This window comes from Mustelus asterias, chromosome 6, assembly GCF_964213995.1.
Source record: "Mustelus asterias chromosome 6, sMusAst1.hap1.1, whole genome shotgun sequence".
Lineage (NCBI taxonomy): Eukaryota > Metazoa > Chordata > Chondrichthyes > Carcharhiniformes > Triakidae > Mustelus > Mustelus asterias.
The window spans coordinates 41146967-41163084 of NC_135806.1; the positions used below are offsets into that span (position 1 = coordinate 41146967).

General features: G+C 41.9%; 1 protein-coding gene across 5 annotated transcripts in view; it reads left to right on the forward strand.

Annotated features, from left to right (window-relative positions):
- The window catches only part of LOC144494823 (sodium-dependent phosphate transporter 2-like), a 77014-nt gene extending 61098 nt beyond the window's left edge, over positions 1-15916 (forward strand). For 3 of the 5 annotated variants that reach the window (XM_078214212.1, XM_078214213.1, XM_078214214.1), the window contains exons 9-11: positions 5987-6172; positions 8531-8615; positions 12905-15916. In XM_078214212.1, the coding sequence (XP_078070338.1) occupies positions 5987-6172; positions 8531-8615; positions 12905-13069 (436 nt within the window). In that variant the 3' untranslated portion in view covers positions 13070-15916. Of the gene's footprint in view, positions 1-5986; positions 6173-8530; positions 8616-10692; positions 10778-12904 lie in introns of all 5 variants that reach the window. The other 2 variants (XM_078214215.1, XM_078214216.1) reach the window with 2 other exon arrangements.
- Positions 15917-16118: the final 202 nt, after the last annotated feature.

Consider the following 16118-nt stretch of genomic DNA (forward strand, 5'->3'; position numbering starts at 1 on the left):
ATGCATCATTTTTAACATGAAATGTCAGTGCTTTCTGCTTCAACTACTGCATGTAGCACTAAATTCTACGCCTTTCACCACTCTCTAACAACATTCCTCTGAAATTATTTTTGTTAGTGGTTTTCTTATTTCTGCCCACTTTGTTTATATTTATTGAATCCAGAAGTAACTCCCTCCACATGCACAGTATTAAACTCTTTCAATATTTTAAAGACCTCTGTCAGATCATCTTCCTCCCACCCACTGCTTACCCCTATCCCCTCAGTGCTGCAGCCTGCCTAATCAGTTATACAAGTTCTGATTAGATCCTTGTTTACTGCTGTGTTTCAATATCCTTTTTGCAGTTTAGAGACTAGTACTGCACACAGTAATCCTTGGCATTTAATCCACGCGAGGGTGGACACTGCCTGCTCTGAATCCTTTATTGCTGACATTCTGAATTTGGAGGCTTGTTGCTGTAAAATTATTTATTTACTTTTTAAGTTAGTAATGCTGGTACTGCTGTATGTAGACATGTACAGAAACCTGATCAGAGGGCGAAATTGGATCTGCAAACAGTTGAGTAAATACAGCAAGGACATGACGACTTTATACATTTCCCCACAGTTCATTGGGTGTAGCTTTGAGACAAATGCATAGCATAGAAACCCTACAGTGCAGAAGGAGGCCATTCGGCCCATCGAGTCTGCACCGACCACAATCCCACCCTACCCCCACATATTTACCCGCTAATCCCTCTCACCTATGCATCTCAGGACTCTAAGGGGCAATTTTTAACCTGGCCAATCAACCTAACCTGCACATCTTTGGACTGTGGGAGGAAACCGGAGCACCCGGAGGAAACCCACGCAGACACGAGGAGAACGTGCAAACTCCACACAGACAGTGACCCGAGCCGGGAATCGAACCCGGGCCCCTGGAGCTGTGAAGCAGCAGTGCTAACCACTGTGCTACCGTGCCGCATGTTAGTCAGCATCTGTTAATGTTTGGGGTTAACGGCCGGTTGTTCGAACTGATGCCTGAGCAGAACAGAAATTTACAGTCACTTGTCTACGCTCTGAACTCCAAGATGGAGCACTGTTGTTTTGTATTCGGTCCCCTAGGTTTCTAATGCTTCTCACTGTTATACATACATGGATTCTCACAATGTGAGGTGGGGAGGTGTGGATGGAGAAGTGGAACCAAATTGCTCTGAGTCAGCAGCCACCTGACATGGGGATTTTGAGGAGAATAGAAAGGGGAGATAAACAACAGCTACTCTTGATCATAGTTAGCAGGTCAGAATGATTGCAACCTACTTAACAGGCAATTATTAAACAATACCAAAGATAATCTCATTGAGGCAATAGAAGGACCATCACTCAGTGCTCTCACCTGAGTAAGATGATTGTGGGTTTTAAGTCTCACTCTGAGACCCGAGTACGTAATCCATGCAGATAACTTCAGTTATATAATAAAAGCAGAATACTGTGGGTGCTGGAAATCTGAAATTTTAAAAAAAATGTTGGGGGAGAAAAAATTCAGCAGGTCTGGCAGCATCTGTGGAGACGGGAACAGCTGAAGTTCTGTCTGTATGACTCCTCTTAAACTGGTGCTTGCTGTGCTGTTGGAAGTGCTGCCTAACAGACGAGGATAGGACTTGAATCCACAGCTTTGTGCCTCAGAGAAAATCGGCCCCATTTGCAGTTCTCTGATTTTGCAAGTTTGGTAAGTATAAGCACTTGTAGCCTCTTTTTAAAAAACCTGTGCCCTGATGACTGCTGTGAGACTGAACTGAATCTGCTGCTGCATTTCTAGGAAAGGCAGGATGTGAGAAGTGCTGTGGTTAAATTTAAAAGTGAACGTAGTCCATTTGGAGTATCTGTTGTCAACTAGTAATATAGTTCCTTTGCTGGTATAATGTGACCGTTATGAAATGTGTGGAATTTATTTTTTGTCACTGTGACTCTCTTGCTCGCACGTGCTCTCCCGCTTGTCCACTCGCTCTCCCCTTCCCATCTCACCACCTACCCCCAAATATTCTCCTATCCCTCCTGGATGTTAAAAATAATCCCACAAAATTATTTGAAGGGAAGATCTCCCCAACTTTTGGGCAACATTTATTCCTCAACCCCCATCACTCAGAAGCAGATTGACTGACTGGTTATTTACCACTTTGTTACTTGTGGGACCTGCCATGGGTAAAACTGGCTGCCCTTTTTTCCTACACAGTGAGTGCACTTCCAAAAATACTGCATTGGCTGCAGAGTGCCTTGGAACATCCTGAGGTTGTGAAAGCCCCTATTTAAATACAACTTCATTCTTTGGTTATATAGCTAGCATAGCTTCCTGCTGCATGTGCTGGCACCTTGGCACTGCAAAAGGCTACATGGGCCTGGAGCTGTACATATGACACCACTTTTGTTGTTGTCACCTTTATGGAGAGTCACTTGACATTCTGCTCCCTGGCCTGAGCTCCCCCCAGCTGCTTACCATCACAGTGAAACGGGAGCTGCCATCTGGCTCTCTCTTCCAAATGTAGTCAGCTCTTCGTTCCAGGTTGCTTTATTCCAGTGGTCTGGGATATTATATTGCATTGTGATTATGTTACTGGACTAGTAATCTAGAGAATGGCCATGCAAGTTTGAAAATTTGAGTTTCATTTTCAATCTTTTTTTAAAAAATGTGGATATAGAAAGCTAGTTATCAATGATGATGAAGTTGTGGGATTGTCAATATTTTTCAAAGAACCCAAATGGTTTACTAATGTCAGTCAGGGAAGGAACCTGCCGTTCTTGGACTGTTTGGCTTATTTTGTGATTCGGCTCTCAGACCAAAGTGGTTGACTCTGACTAGCTTCTGAAGTGCCCTGGCAAGTTGCTCAGTTGTAAGGGCAACTAGGGGCAGACAGCAAATAGTAGCCTTGCCAGTGACGCCCACATCCTGAGAGTAAGTAGATAAATTTCATTGCTGAATTTGTGCTTTGCTGTTGGTTATTGTATAATTGATTTGCTTTTTGAATAACTGTAAAGTATGAGCAATAGACTGATCACTTATCCACTATTATTGTAACATCAGGCTGTAGAAAGTCCATCATTGGCAGAATTGTAGAATTATAAAATTGTTATGGCTATTCAGCCCGTCATGCGAATACCAGCTGTCTGCGAGAGCAGCTCAGCTAAAATCTTTCTCGGCCACCCTTTCCCTGTAGACTTTCAAAAGTTATTCTCTTTGGGTGTTAATAGATAGACTGGGCTCATTACTTTTGCTTTCTCCTCTGCAGGATTCTTTAACAAATCTAAATGATGGAGTACCTCCTTCATCTCTAGTGTTGTTGCAATGCTTAAATTCTCATTGCAAAGGGAGTCAGCTTTTGATGACCTTATCTTGGATTTGTTTCCTGCTGAGTTTTAAGTGTTAAGAGTCCAAGATTATTAATTAAAATAGTTGCATGTTTCTCCGTTACCTGGTGTTAGAATTTCTTTTCAATTCTTCCATGTATGGAAGTGGTGTGTATGTGTACAGGAGGGTCTTTTTATTGCAGTTCCATTAAACCCAGCACATCCAAGTATCAGGCTAGAAAAACTATTAACTTTTTTTTTAAAACAAAAAGCAAGGTGGGATCGGAGTTTGTAGAAGGAAGGGATCGTGTCAAGAATGTATTTGCGCGGAGTTTGCTGATCAGCGCTGTTGACCTGTTCAGGAGGTCTGAGCAGGTCTGGCAGCTGCACTAAGCCGATCTGTTGATGGTGTACAGGCCTCGTTGGTAACAGTGAAGCTCAGGCTCTACTGAAATGCTCATTAACTACAGTACATCATGGTGCCTGCTGCAGTCACAGTTCAGTTTAAAAATAGCTTGTACCACTGCACTGACTTGAATGATCTGGTTTTGCACTGTGGCTTAACAAATACCAACTGTCACCCTTTCGAGCCCCTGTCCTTAATGGCCAGGCCCACCATTCAGTAAGTCTGAAATAATAACGCTGCCTATTCTGGAAATGTGGATTTAACACTAAAACGTTGCACATCTCCGAGACTCGCATTATAATGCACTGACATGGTTCCTAAACTGACATTTTGGAACCTGATCAGAACCTGGCCATGCTTAAGTCAGCAGCGATTTGTTTTGCCACGTGCGTTTGTGGCTTGTGGTGGTGTGAGCACTGTGAAACAGCAACAATTATACTGATGTTTGTGGGTTTAACATGGTATAGAAAAGCATTCCTAGTCTCTAGACATTAACTTCATGTTGCTCATCGAATACATTTAAGGAAATGCTTGCTTTTAGAATACATGTTTAACCATTTTAGAACAGATTTGGCAGTAAGCTACACTACAGGACGAGTAATACTGGACTGATAATCCAGAGAATGAATGTTCAAATCTGGAAATAAAACATTGGTTTTGATATCAATTTGGTTCACCTGAGGGCTTTTAGGGAAGGAATCCTGTTATCTTTTCCTGGTTTGGCTTAAATAAGACTTCAATCCCACAACAACATGGCTGTCTGTTAACTGCCCATCCCAGAAGTGCCCCAGCAAGACACTCCATTTAGGGATGGGCAATGCTTCCTTACCCAGCAATGCCACCATGTCTTAAGAATGACACTGGCCTAGAACTGTCAAAATAACAGGGTGGCACAGTGGTTAGCACTGCTGCCTCACAGTGCCGGGGACCCGGGTTCGATTCCCGGCTTGGGTCACCTGTGTGTGTGGAGTTTGCACATTTTCCCTGTGTCTCCGTGGGTTTCCTCCGGGTGCTCTAGTTTCCTCCAACAGTCCAAAGATGTGTGGGTTAGGTTGATTGGCCATGCTAAATTGCCCCTTAGTGTCAGGGGACTAGCAAGGTAAATACGTAGGCCTATGGGGATAGGGGCTGAATGGCCTCCTTCTGCACCGTAGGAATTCTATTCTATGATTCTAACGGAGGTGAATAGTGCCCATCGTTATTTACACGTAATTGATATAGCAACGTCAAGTGAGGTACTAATGCAAGATTATACTCCAATATCCAAATGTTTGTCTGACATGCAGCATTCCATCACAAGTATTTGCAAATACCCTTTTTAAATGTGTGTTAATTATTGTTAATCACCCTCTCTGGCATTGAAAATGAACTGTTACAAGTGTGGAGTCTCATTCCTTCAGCTTATGAATTTTTCTGTGGGGGAAAAAATCTAATTTTCAATTCTTTTTCTCTCTCTCTCTCCCCACCTTCCTTCATTATTTCTCTCTGTTCCTGATTTGACACTGAATTCATTTGCTCTACTTAGTCTTTCCACTCTTTATTTCCAAATTTCTCAATTTCATTTGATTACAGGAGTCCCCTTTTCATTGCCCTGATCCCACTGTTTCCCTTACTGCAGCTTTATTGGTTAATAGTTCCAGCAGCTTTGTGGATAAATCTTTTCTGAGAAATGGCAATGAAGTGAATAATCAGATAATTGTGTTTTTGAGTAGTGTGGCTTGACCAGGACACTAGAAGATTCCCCTCCCATGAGTTTTAATATGCATCTTTTTATGTTCCCCTAATTAGCTAGCGATCCCCTGAAAGACAGCACCTCCGACAATGCAGCACTCCCTTAATATTGCTGTGCACTGTTGCCTAGATATGTGCTTTAGTCTCTGGATTGGGACTTGGACCTACTGATTCTGAGATGGATGTGCAACCACTCTCCTAAACTAACACAAGTAAACTATTAAACCTGTGACACTGGCAGTGTGTGTGTGTGTGTGTACCCCTCTGTGCCTAATTCTGTCTCTTGCTCCAAGATCCCTAACTCAGGAGAGACACTGGAAAGAACAGAGATTGTGACTCCCCTCATTCTGTCTCTGGGGGCTGGAGCAGTAAGAACAGGGTGCCTTTCTGCAGAGTGCGCCTTGCAAAGGCTTTTCTTGCTGGGAAACATGGGTTTTCTGAATTGTTTAAGTACAAGTGCAATTATTGTTTTCTTAATGGAGATGTTTCATCCTATGTTTCTCTGATCTTGTGATTCCTTTTTTTTCAGCAATGCAATTGGCCCCCTTGTTGCCCTTTGGCTGATCTACCGGGAAGGGGCTGTACTGCAAGATGCCTCCACACCAATCTGGTTGCTGCTATATGGTGGCCTGGGCATCTGTACTGGTCTCTGGGTCTGGGGAAGGCGAGTCATTCAGACGCTGGGCAAAGATCTCACTCCAATCACTCCATCGAGGTAAGTATGGTCCAACAGCATCTAAAACACTTGCATCATATGTCACATTTAATGTTGCACTGACTAACATAATAGATGACTGTGTGAAGAAGGCTTACCCCACTGCTCAGTGTAGGTGGAATTATTTGATTAGATGTCTTGCTCTTTATTTTCTCTCAAACATCCACAACCCACAAAAAGTTAATTTCTGCCCTTCCAAATTGAAACAATTACTATATTTTCTATTTATTTATTGGTCGTCATCTTCCTTTCATTTATTTCCTCACCTCATTCTGTGCATCAAATGAGGTGTTTGAATAGCCAATGAATGGGCAACACAGAAATATTGGCAAGTCAGTTATTGCACGTATGGACGGTTCAACGTGTATCCAAACACACTTGTACCCAAAACTCCTCCCAGCATGTGGTGGTGCTGATGATGGTAGCTCCCAGGTATGGCTCAGTTTGGTGAATCTAATGCTAGTTGCCACTTAAAGGCACCTCGAGTACTATTTCTGACCTGGTCTGTGCAAGGGCATAGCCTCAAACACTCCCCCTTAAGTAGCAAGCCAGTACAAAGAATATTTGCAGCTACTATGTTGGCTACAGTGGTCCTAGAAGACCCACCTCCACCTTGAGACAACTGAGGATGGACAGTGAATGCCAGCCTTGCCCACGTTTTGGTAATAACGGAGGAGGAACCAACTGCCTAGCAACCAGTGCACAAGTCTGACAGACTGCCCCAGTTTGTGTCGCACAAACCATCTCCAACGAGAGAGAATCTAACTACCTCTCCTTGACATTCAATGGCATTACCATCACTGAATCTCCTGCTATCAAAAGCCTGGGAATTATTATTGATTTAGAAACTGAACTGAACCAGCCATTATCAATGCTGTGGCTACAAGAGCAGGTCAGAGGCTGAAAATTCTGCAGTAAGTAACAAAGCCTGTCCATCTACACAGCACAAGTCAGGAGTGTGAATGGATACTCTCCCATGCCTGGATGAGTGCAGCTCCAACAAGACTCTTAAGTTTGACACCATCCAGGACTAAGCAGCCCGCTTGACTGCTACCATATCCATCACCGTAAACATTTATTCCTTCCACCGCTGATGCACAGTGGTAGCAGTGTGTACTATATACAAGATGCCCTGCAACAACTCACCAAGGCTCCTTCGACAGCACTTTCCAAACCCATGATCTCTGCCACCTAAATGGATAAGGACAGCAGATGCATAGCAACACCACCATCTGCAAGGTCCTGTCCACAAGTCTCACACCATCTTAACATGGAACTGTCTCTCTGTTCCTTCATTGTTGCTAGGTCCAAGTCCTGGAACTCCCTTCCTAATAGCACTGTGGGTGTACCTGCAGTGGTCACCACCACCTTGAACGATAATTTGGGATAGGCAGTAAATGTTGGCTTAGCCAGTGACACCCACATTTCATGAAAGAAAATTGTACATACCTTCAAAGGCGAGTACCTGTGGACAGGCTGACCAGATCTTTGTGCTTCTTGGTGACTCCGAACAGTCACTTGTTGAAAAATATACTGGCTGAGATCCCAAGATCACTCTCCTTTATACCCTCTAATGTAAATCTATTCCCTCTTCCCACCACCACCATACACTTTTAAGGGGCTTATTGTCAACATGAAGGGCCTCTATCTGAATGCCAGTCCTTTCTCTGCCTCTTTATTTTTACTGCAAAATTTACTTTTTTTAAAAAAAAAATTATTAGATTCTTCTGATGTGCACAAGTAAAGCTTTCAACATTGCCATGGTTACAATGTTTCAATGAGTGGCGGTATACATTCATGACTAAATTTCATTAACCGGGATAATGGTTTGGGGTGGTGGAGAATGCGAGTGGCAGTGATTTACCACAGAAAAACACTGCAGTGCTTTGGGGTTGTTGCACCATGTGCACTAATATCTTTTTGCAGTGGCTGTTTGAATTTTGTTGTATGTGTTGGAGATGATGATCACGTATGATGCGAGTTCACAGAGCAAGGTGGATGTTGCATGTTATCAGCTTGGTGCTAATTTTATACCATAATGCTAATAACTTGGACTTTTATACTGAGCTAAACCTCATGCATGCAATGAATTTGCTCAGTTGATGCCATCAGTAATGATTTCATAACGAACGTTAATGTGTTATGCCATGATCTTGATCTTGTAATGACTTGGTCTTTTTTTTTTTAAAAAGTAGCTTTTTTAAAAAAAAAAAAGATCCACACAAGCACTGGATATAGCAAAATGATTCTTGGACATTTGTCCAGAGCTGTGGTAAGATTCTTGCATGCTGCCTGAACTTCATGGTATTAATCATGAGACTCGAATGACTGTGAAGTGTTGTTTTGTGCTTCCTGCAGTGGATTCACTATTGAGTTGGCTTCGGCGTTCACAGTTGTGGTTGCTTCCAATGTTGGACTTCCTATCAGTACCACACACTGCAAGGTATGCGTATGCCCTGTGACTGCGACACAAGCAGTTCAGTCTGTACTACTGTGAGGTTTGGCTCACATCGGTTCTGGTGGCATGACTCATCCTGAGGCAGGAAAACTGAGCAAACCGATTTACTGTTAAGCACCCAATTTGGTGCCAGGCCTGATTGCAAAAAGCATTTTTGAGGTAAAACACAATGTGGACTTGGACCCAAATGGAATGGACAGGTATTCTACAGCTAACTCATCCTGACAACTGAACAAAGTAAATCCTACCTGAGCTTTTGCCAGCTTGAAATAAAGAAAGAGTTAGATGAGGAGGCTACAACAAGTGTTGCTCTTCCTGTTCACTCAGCTGTGAGAGGTGAAGAGGAGGAAAGGTAGGAAACACTAAGAATAGGGAATTGGAAGCAAGAGATGAGGCATCTCCTCTCTCGGACAGTGACCATTTGCTTGCTTTCTTGAGTGCAAGAGATTTGGTATACAGCAGATCTCCTGAGCACTCTAATTCTGGCCTCCTGTCCATTGTCAATTCAGTTATTCACCATTGGTGCTAAGTGAACTATAAACCTTTCCACCTTCTTAAAAACCTATCTTATTTGTCCAGGTTTTTGATTTTCTTGTAAGGATAATTTATTGGGATGGAGGACGTGAGAGAGATGGGGAGCAAGACCTTGGATGGATTTGAACACGTGGATGGGAATTTGGACATTGGTAGATCTTTTAATGTAAAAAGACCAGCCCATTCCTAATTGGGGCGGCACGGTAGCACAGTGGTTAGCACTGCTGCTTCACAGCTCCAGGGACCTGGGTTCGATTCCCGGCTTGGGTCACTGTTTGTGTGAAGTTTGCACATTCTCCTCGTGTCTGCATGGGTTTCCTCCGGATGCTCCGGTTTCCTCCCAGAGTCCAAAGATGTGCGGGTTAAGTTGATTGGCCATGCTAAAACTTGCCCCTTAGTGTCCTGGGATGCGTAGATTAGAGGGATTAGCGGGTAAAATATGTAGGGATATGGGGGTAGGACCTGGGTGGGATTGTGGTCAGTGCAGACTCGATGGGCCGAATGGCCTCTTCCTGTACTGTAGGGTTTCAATGATTCTTTCTATAATTCTATGATTGACTATCTCCTCTATCACCCTGCGCCAGAGAGAGAATATGGTTAGCCAGGTTAGTCTTGCTGATTAGAGCACTGTCTAGTAATCTCTGCTGGATAGTGTGAATGAGGACCTGTTTGGACTCGCCTATGATGCTCGCCTTTTTTTTATAACAACCTCTTTATCACACAAGGAAAAAAAACATGTTGTGAATGGTACCAGCAGGTAGTTGCGGCCTGTTGAACTGTTTCAGCATCATAAAAAGTAGAAGTTTTGCATAGTTTTTTTTAATTGCAGGAATATGGAGACAGTGGAGGAGTAGGACTAGCTGGATTACTCTTTGACATAATTAGTACAGACTTGATAGGCTGAATGGCTGCCTCCTGTATAATACGATATATATTACATAACTTGCATTAATATCCTACCTGTCATGATTTCAGGTTGTCTCAAAGTGCTTGACAACCAATGAAGTTCAAATTAACTTCAAAGCTCAATCGCACTGGTAATGTAGGAAAGGCAAACTCAGTCTTTTTCAGTTCGTAGGAACAAACTGCTATGTGATAAAGATCAGGTCTTCTGTTGTGGTGAATGCTACATCTCAAATTGGTTTTAAAACTTAACAAGCCAGGTCCTGACTGAACCAAATTGACTTGACTTTTGCGCGGTATCTTGTGGGACGTAGGCCAAACTGCACTAAATTGACAAAGGTTCCAAAGCTCAAACCCTTTATGCTTGCTTGTCAATCACCCCAAAATGCTTTTTGTAGCACTCGGCCTTAAAGTTCTTGTTCAGCTGATGGTTATTGCACAGTTTCAGCTCAAGATGAGCTCCTTGTGCCACTGTGTACTGATCTGCAGTACCTTCCTTAGGGCAGGAGTTGGTGTTTAGTGGAACCCTCATCACTCACTCACTCGGTTCCACATTGCATGTTTGTGATGGGATGTCTTTCACCTGCTTTTCCTACTACAAACTATATTTTCTGTTTCTTCACAGTGGATTTTGCATTGAAGTAATGAGTGCGCTAACTGTACTTGTAGCCTCAAATGTGGGCATTCCAATAAGTTCCACTCATTGCAAGGTATTCACGTGTCGTGTTAATGCAGTGATCGTGTCGCTACCACCTTAGCAAACCAAACAAATGAACTAAAATCATTCTGACTGCTGCAGTCTGCCTTCCTTTGTGTAGCAAGCAAAAGGCTTCCTCCATACTAGAAGTTAACTAGTGAAAGTGATGTTGAGTTTTGATAGTTGAGTACTTTTATTAGTAAGGATAATTGGTTTTCCAAATGCTGAGTGTGGACCAGGTGAAGTGGGGGTTGATTGGACGCGGGCACAGATTATTCTGTCCTTTTGTAAATTGTGAAATCTCATGTCCACACTTGAGTTTGTCACCTAATTATGTCCTCCTGTCAGCAGTTATGTGATAGCAGGAGAACGTTATTGCATTGTGAAATGTTTAGCTGGACAGTCTTCATCATTATTTATCATGGGAATGTTGAAGGAACATAATTTTTTTTTTTGTTTTACAATAGGTGTATAGCAAGGTCTTCAGACATTTGTCTGTTGTCCACTACCAGTGCACTTGGAAACTTGTGGTTGTTTCCTGCGATTTTACAATATTCCCAGATGTAGGCAAAATTCCCTACAGCCAATGCTGACTCAAAAAAAGCACCCTAGGTTTGAGATCTCATTAAATGAGTGTAGACTATTTAGTTGTGGCCAGCATTCTGAGCAGGCTAAGGAAGGGTGACAAGTGTGGGAGAGAAAATGAGGTTGTACGGGGGTCTTGATCTCTATCGTTCAAATAATACACAAGTTAGTTGAGAATAAGCAAATGTAGATTTTTTTTGCAAAGACCATCATTTTTCCATATAGCTTTTATTTCTTTTTGGGCTAGAATAATTTATTTTCTGGTCCTGTACATTTCTGCTTTCCCCAAAATGAATGCTATTTCGGATCACCTGTAGAAAATTAGTTATGAGGCAGTCTTAGCACATCAAATTTCCTCTGGTGGTTTACATTTTGAAGGTATCCTCACAAATATGAGTGCAATCCCTCCCCAGCTATCTGTAGGAATTCCCATCAGAGTCAAGCTTGGGGAAAGGGAAGTGGCGGGGCAGGGGCCAGACCTTGGAGAGAGGTGGGAGCAAGAATCCTGGGGTGTGAGGGTGCAAGTATCTAGGCCTTGGAAAGCAGGGGTGCAGACACCCGAGTCTTGGGTGGTGGGGAGGAGATGTGAGCAAGGGCCAAGTCACTGGGGAGCACTACAATGGGACAAGAAACCTAATTCAAGATGACATCCTGTCTGCACTTATTTGGGAATTGGAAACATTGTCTATATAGTGTCTTGGTAGATATTGGCTTGTACTTGGTCTGTTTAGAGGAACTCGTGTTTTCAGCATAGTTATTTTCTACATCATCTCTCTCCCATCTGTCAGGGAGAGAGGAAGGACCTATTCAGCATATAGTCAGGATTCTATGGTGTTTTGAAGGCAAACTGCATTCAGTAAATTCATTTTGCTAAAAGTCTTTAACTTGCTCGCTCTCCAGCCATCTTAACTATTTTCTCTACCTTAATGCATCACAAAATAAATCTTAGTTTATTAACTAACTGTTTTATGTTTCTTTTTTAAAGAGTAGACCAATAACTTCTCCAAACATGAGATACTCATGAAGTTCAAACGGATAATTTCACTGATCCTACACTCCTGGGGCAGACAAACCTTACTCAAAGGAAGCATTTGCACATTCTTAATAAGGAACCATATTCTAAGTGACTGTGGGTCTGAGCATCAGGATTACAATGCTTTACCCATCTCTGACTTGGGCCCTTCCCGAACCCAACTTCCCTGTAAGGAGTGCAGCATCGGTGATCTTCGTGTACTGTAGTGCCTTTGAAAACTCCAGAGTTAGTACAATTTAAGAATTTTGATTTTAAGATGTAACAGTACTCCTGGTTGGGTGAGAACCAAGCTGAGCTGTCAGGCTGCAGTCTCTGTAAACTGCAATATGTGAAATGCAAGCCCCACATCGTTGAATGTGTATCTGTGACCTGCATGGTTTTGCTAATTGACAAGCTCCTGGTAACTTAGTATTGGTCTACTCTTTGTTCATGTTTTTTCTATTATTTCCTTTCCACAAAACACCCGCTGCTATCACCATTTGATTTGTACTAATATGTGTTTGCTATTATTTGCCTCCCCAGGTTGGATCTGTGGTGGCTGTGGGGTGGATCCGATCACGCAAAGCTGTGGACTGGCACTTATTTCGTAATATCTTCTTAGCCTGGTTTGTGACTGTCCCAGTCTCTGGTCTCTTCAGTGCAGCTTTTATGGCGCTGTTTGTATATGGAATACTGCCATATGTTTAAATTTTATTGTGATTTTATTTTTCAAAAAGATGTTTTTAACCAGCAGTGTGAGGTGTCCTTTTTCTTTCTGACTCCACCCCTTTCCCTTTTCTCGCAGCGTCCCCTACACCCTCTTGAGAGCTCGTTTATTCCTTTTTCTTTCCCCCTCCTGTTTCAAGAGGAATTGAACAGCTACAAATTAATTTACATTGCCATCTGTTTTCTCACATGCTGTAAATAACACTACATTTGCTCATTTGGTGACTTGGTAGCATGTAACAGCAAAGCCCTGTTACATAGTGCAGCTGTGTACTAGTGAGTGATGCTGCCCAAATCATGGTGTTTGTGGAATGGATGGTACTGTTTGGAAGACTTGCCCCCTTTGTAGTACTGAAGTGTGTGAAGATGCTGTATATATTGTATTATTACTCACTAAAGTTTTTTTTTTAGTATGAATCTGGGGGATAAGGGGAATTTTAAAAAAAGATATGTATATTATGCCATGGTTTACCAAAATCATCCTTCTGTTGCAAAACGAGGTACAAAAACCCCCTGCTGTCAGTCATTCAGCACTTTTCTTTTGCAAGGCAAAGTTACTTGTAACTGGGCCTGGTCCAATTCTACCCTGCATGCTACAAACACCAGAATCGGGAGAGATTCAATGTTTCATAGAACCTTGATGTCATATTAACACTTGTATTATATTGTAATTTCTATTGTAAATACTTTCTAAAGAAGAGATCTAGGTTTGTGTGTTTCTTTTTTAAATTGGGACACATCTCACTCATTTTAGACTTAAAAAATTGAATGTACCAAAGATTCAAGAATAAAGATTTGACAGTATTTCCACTTTGGCTTACTGAAATGCCTGTTTAATTCAGGGTCCTTTTGCAGTTCTTTGCTATTTAACTGACAATTGGACTGTTCTCACTAGAAACGGATTTCTTGGATTCCTTTCAACCAAAATGAAAAGTATTGTTCCGTGTAGAAGCTGACAGCGAGCTGTCAACAAACCAAATATCAAGGTCGCTTTGGGATGGGATAATTGGCAGCCCCGCTGGGCGATGCCTTTTCATCATGTTGTTAAATGTGGGTTTTTGGGTCTACAGGATTGTGTACCCCATGTGGGGTTTGGGGTTTTCCTAACCATTGCCATAACCTGTTGGGATAATTGGCAGGAACACTGGAGAAATAGCGCTGACTGTCGATTTCCATGAAGCCTCTGCCCAAGTCCCATTTGGATGATTGAAAACCCCCTCCAAAAATTCAACCCCTCAAAATGAGTAATCAAATCCTTGGTTATGATCAACTCCAAAATAAAGGATTAGCGATTTCTTCTTTTTTTTTGGGAACGAACTAACCTTGTAGTGCATGCCATTTGATCATAGTCCTTTTATTGTTTTGTATTTCAAGAAGGCTATCAATTTGAGAACTCTCTTGGGGTGGGGGCACGGGAAAGAGGGAAATAAGATGTCAGTTTTTTAAATTACATAATTCATATGTGAAACAAGTGAGATTCTTTTTCATTTTAATGACCTGCACCATTCGTCAACCATTTGACATCATTGCCCGCTCATTACAAATCAATCTGTTCCTGGGATATATGTTGTGCATCTTCTGTTTTGAAGTGTTTTACATATCCAAGATTAGTCCATCTCCAGCAATTATTGGCTTGCAAGATGAGTTATTCCTTGACTCACATTACCCTTGGATGTGTAAATTACAAACGCATTTATTAGAATGAGGAAGCAGTTTCAAAGAGCTGATTGTGTGAAACTTGCCCTTTGGAACTAACCTCTTTTTAAAAGTTCTAATTCATTAAGTTCACATATTGGCACTTAACACCACTATGCTCCTGTGTGGGCTGCTAATTGATTAATCCCATAACTATTAAATCCATATCTTTTAAATGTCTATTGTTAAGGTTTAGTGCAATGAAAATGTATTACCTGGTGTGTTAAATGTTTGTAAGTGAACTTTGCAAGTTGCAGTCTCTTCCCTGGCAATTTTCCAGAAGTGTTTAGTTAATGAGTTATAAAAACGGCAGAATTCCTGTCCATGGCTAAACTTGGTGTTTTTCCTCTCATTCCTCAAGATTATCTGTACTAAAATTGCTGTATCTGTCTTGATAGAAAACCTAACCCTCAAACTACCCATTTGAGGAGAGCTGTGTGCTGTCCTTGGTTTTGGCCTTGGCTTAGTTGTAGAGCTTTCACCTCTGACTCAAAACATTGTGGGCTAAGTACTGAGGAAGTGTTGCACCGTCAAGAGGTGTAACCTTTCGGATGAGGCATTAAACAGGCTCCGTATCGCTCTCAAGTGGATGTAAATACATAGTGCCATGGGACCTATTGAAGAAGCATGGAGTTCTACAGTACGTCTTGGCCAATATTTATCCCTCCAGTCAACATTACACAAACCAATTATCGAATGATTATCCCATTGCTATTTGTGGGATCTTGCTGTGTGCAAAATGGCTGCTGAATCTCCCTATATTACAACAGTGACTACCCTTCAAAAAATGCTTTGTCCTGAGGTAGTGATAAGCACTGTATCAATGCAAATTAGCTCTTTGTACAATAGTTTATCATTTGCTTTCCAAACATTAAATGGTTGCCCTGACTAGTGTATTAAAATGCCGTTCGGTTCCCCACGCTGCAGGTTGAAATCCCTCCATTGTGGTGCAACTTGGTGTCTTCCAGGAATCTATCCACTGTAAATGTATTATTTTTGATTATTTGTATCATATTGGCAATAATTATTTTGTTTTCTCCCTGCCAGTGGGAGAAAATAATCATTCATTTGTACTAAAGTGATGGGAAATTTTAAACCTTTTTAATGAACTTTATTAAAATAGTCTTACTATTGCGTTCTGACTAATTATTTGCCACAAGACATTAACTGCCTGTGCCACCTTGCTTGTTAAGTGTTAGGTGATTACACTGCAAACCTGGGTGCTCATTAGGTTAATTAATGTGAATGGGGGCCAGAGCTGCTATATCACAGTGCTAACTAACAAAACAGGCTGATGTACAGGAGACCTTGTAGAACCTCCATCCTAATCTTTCTC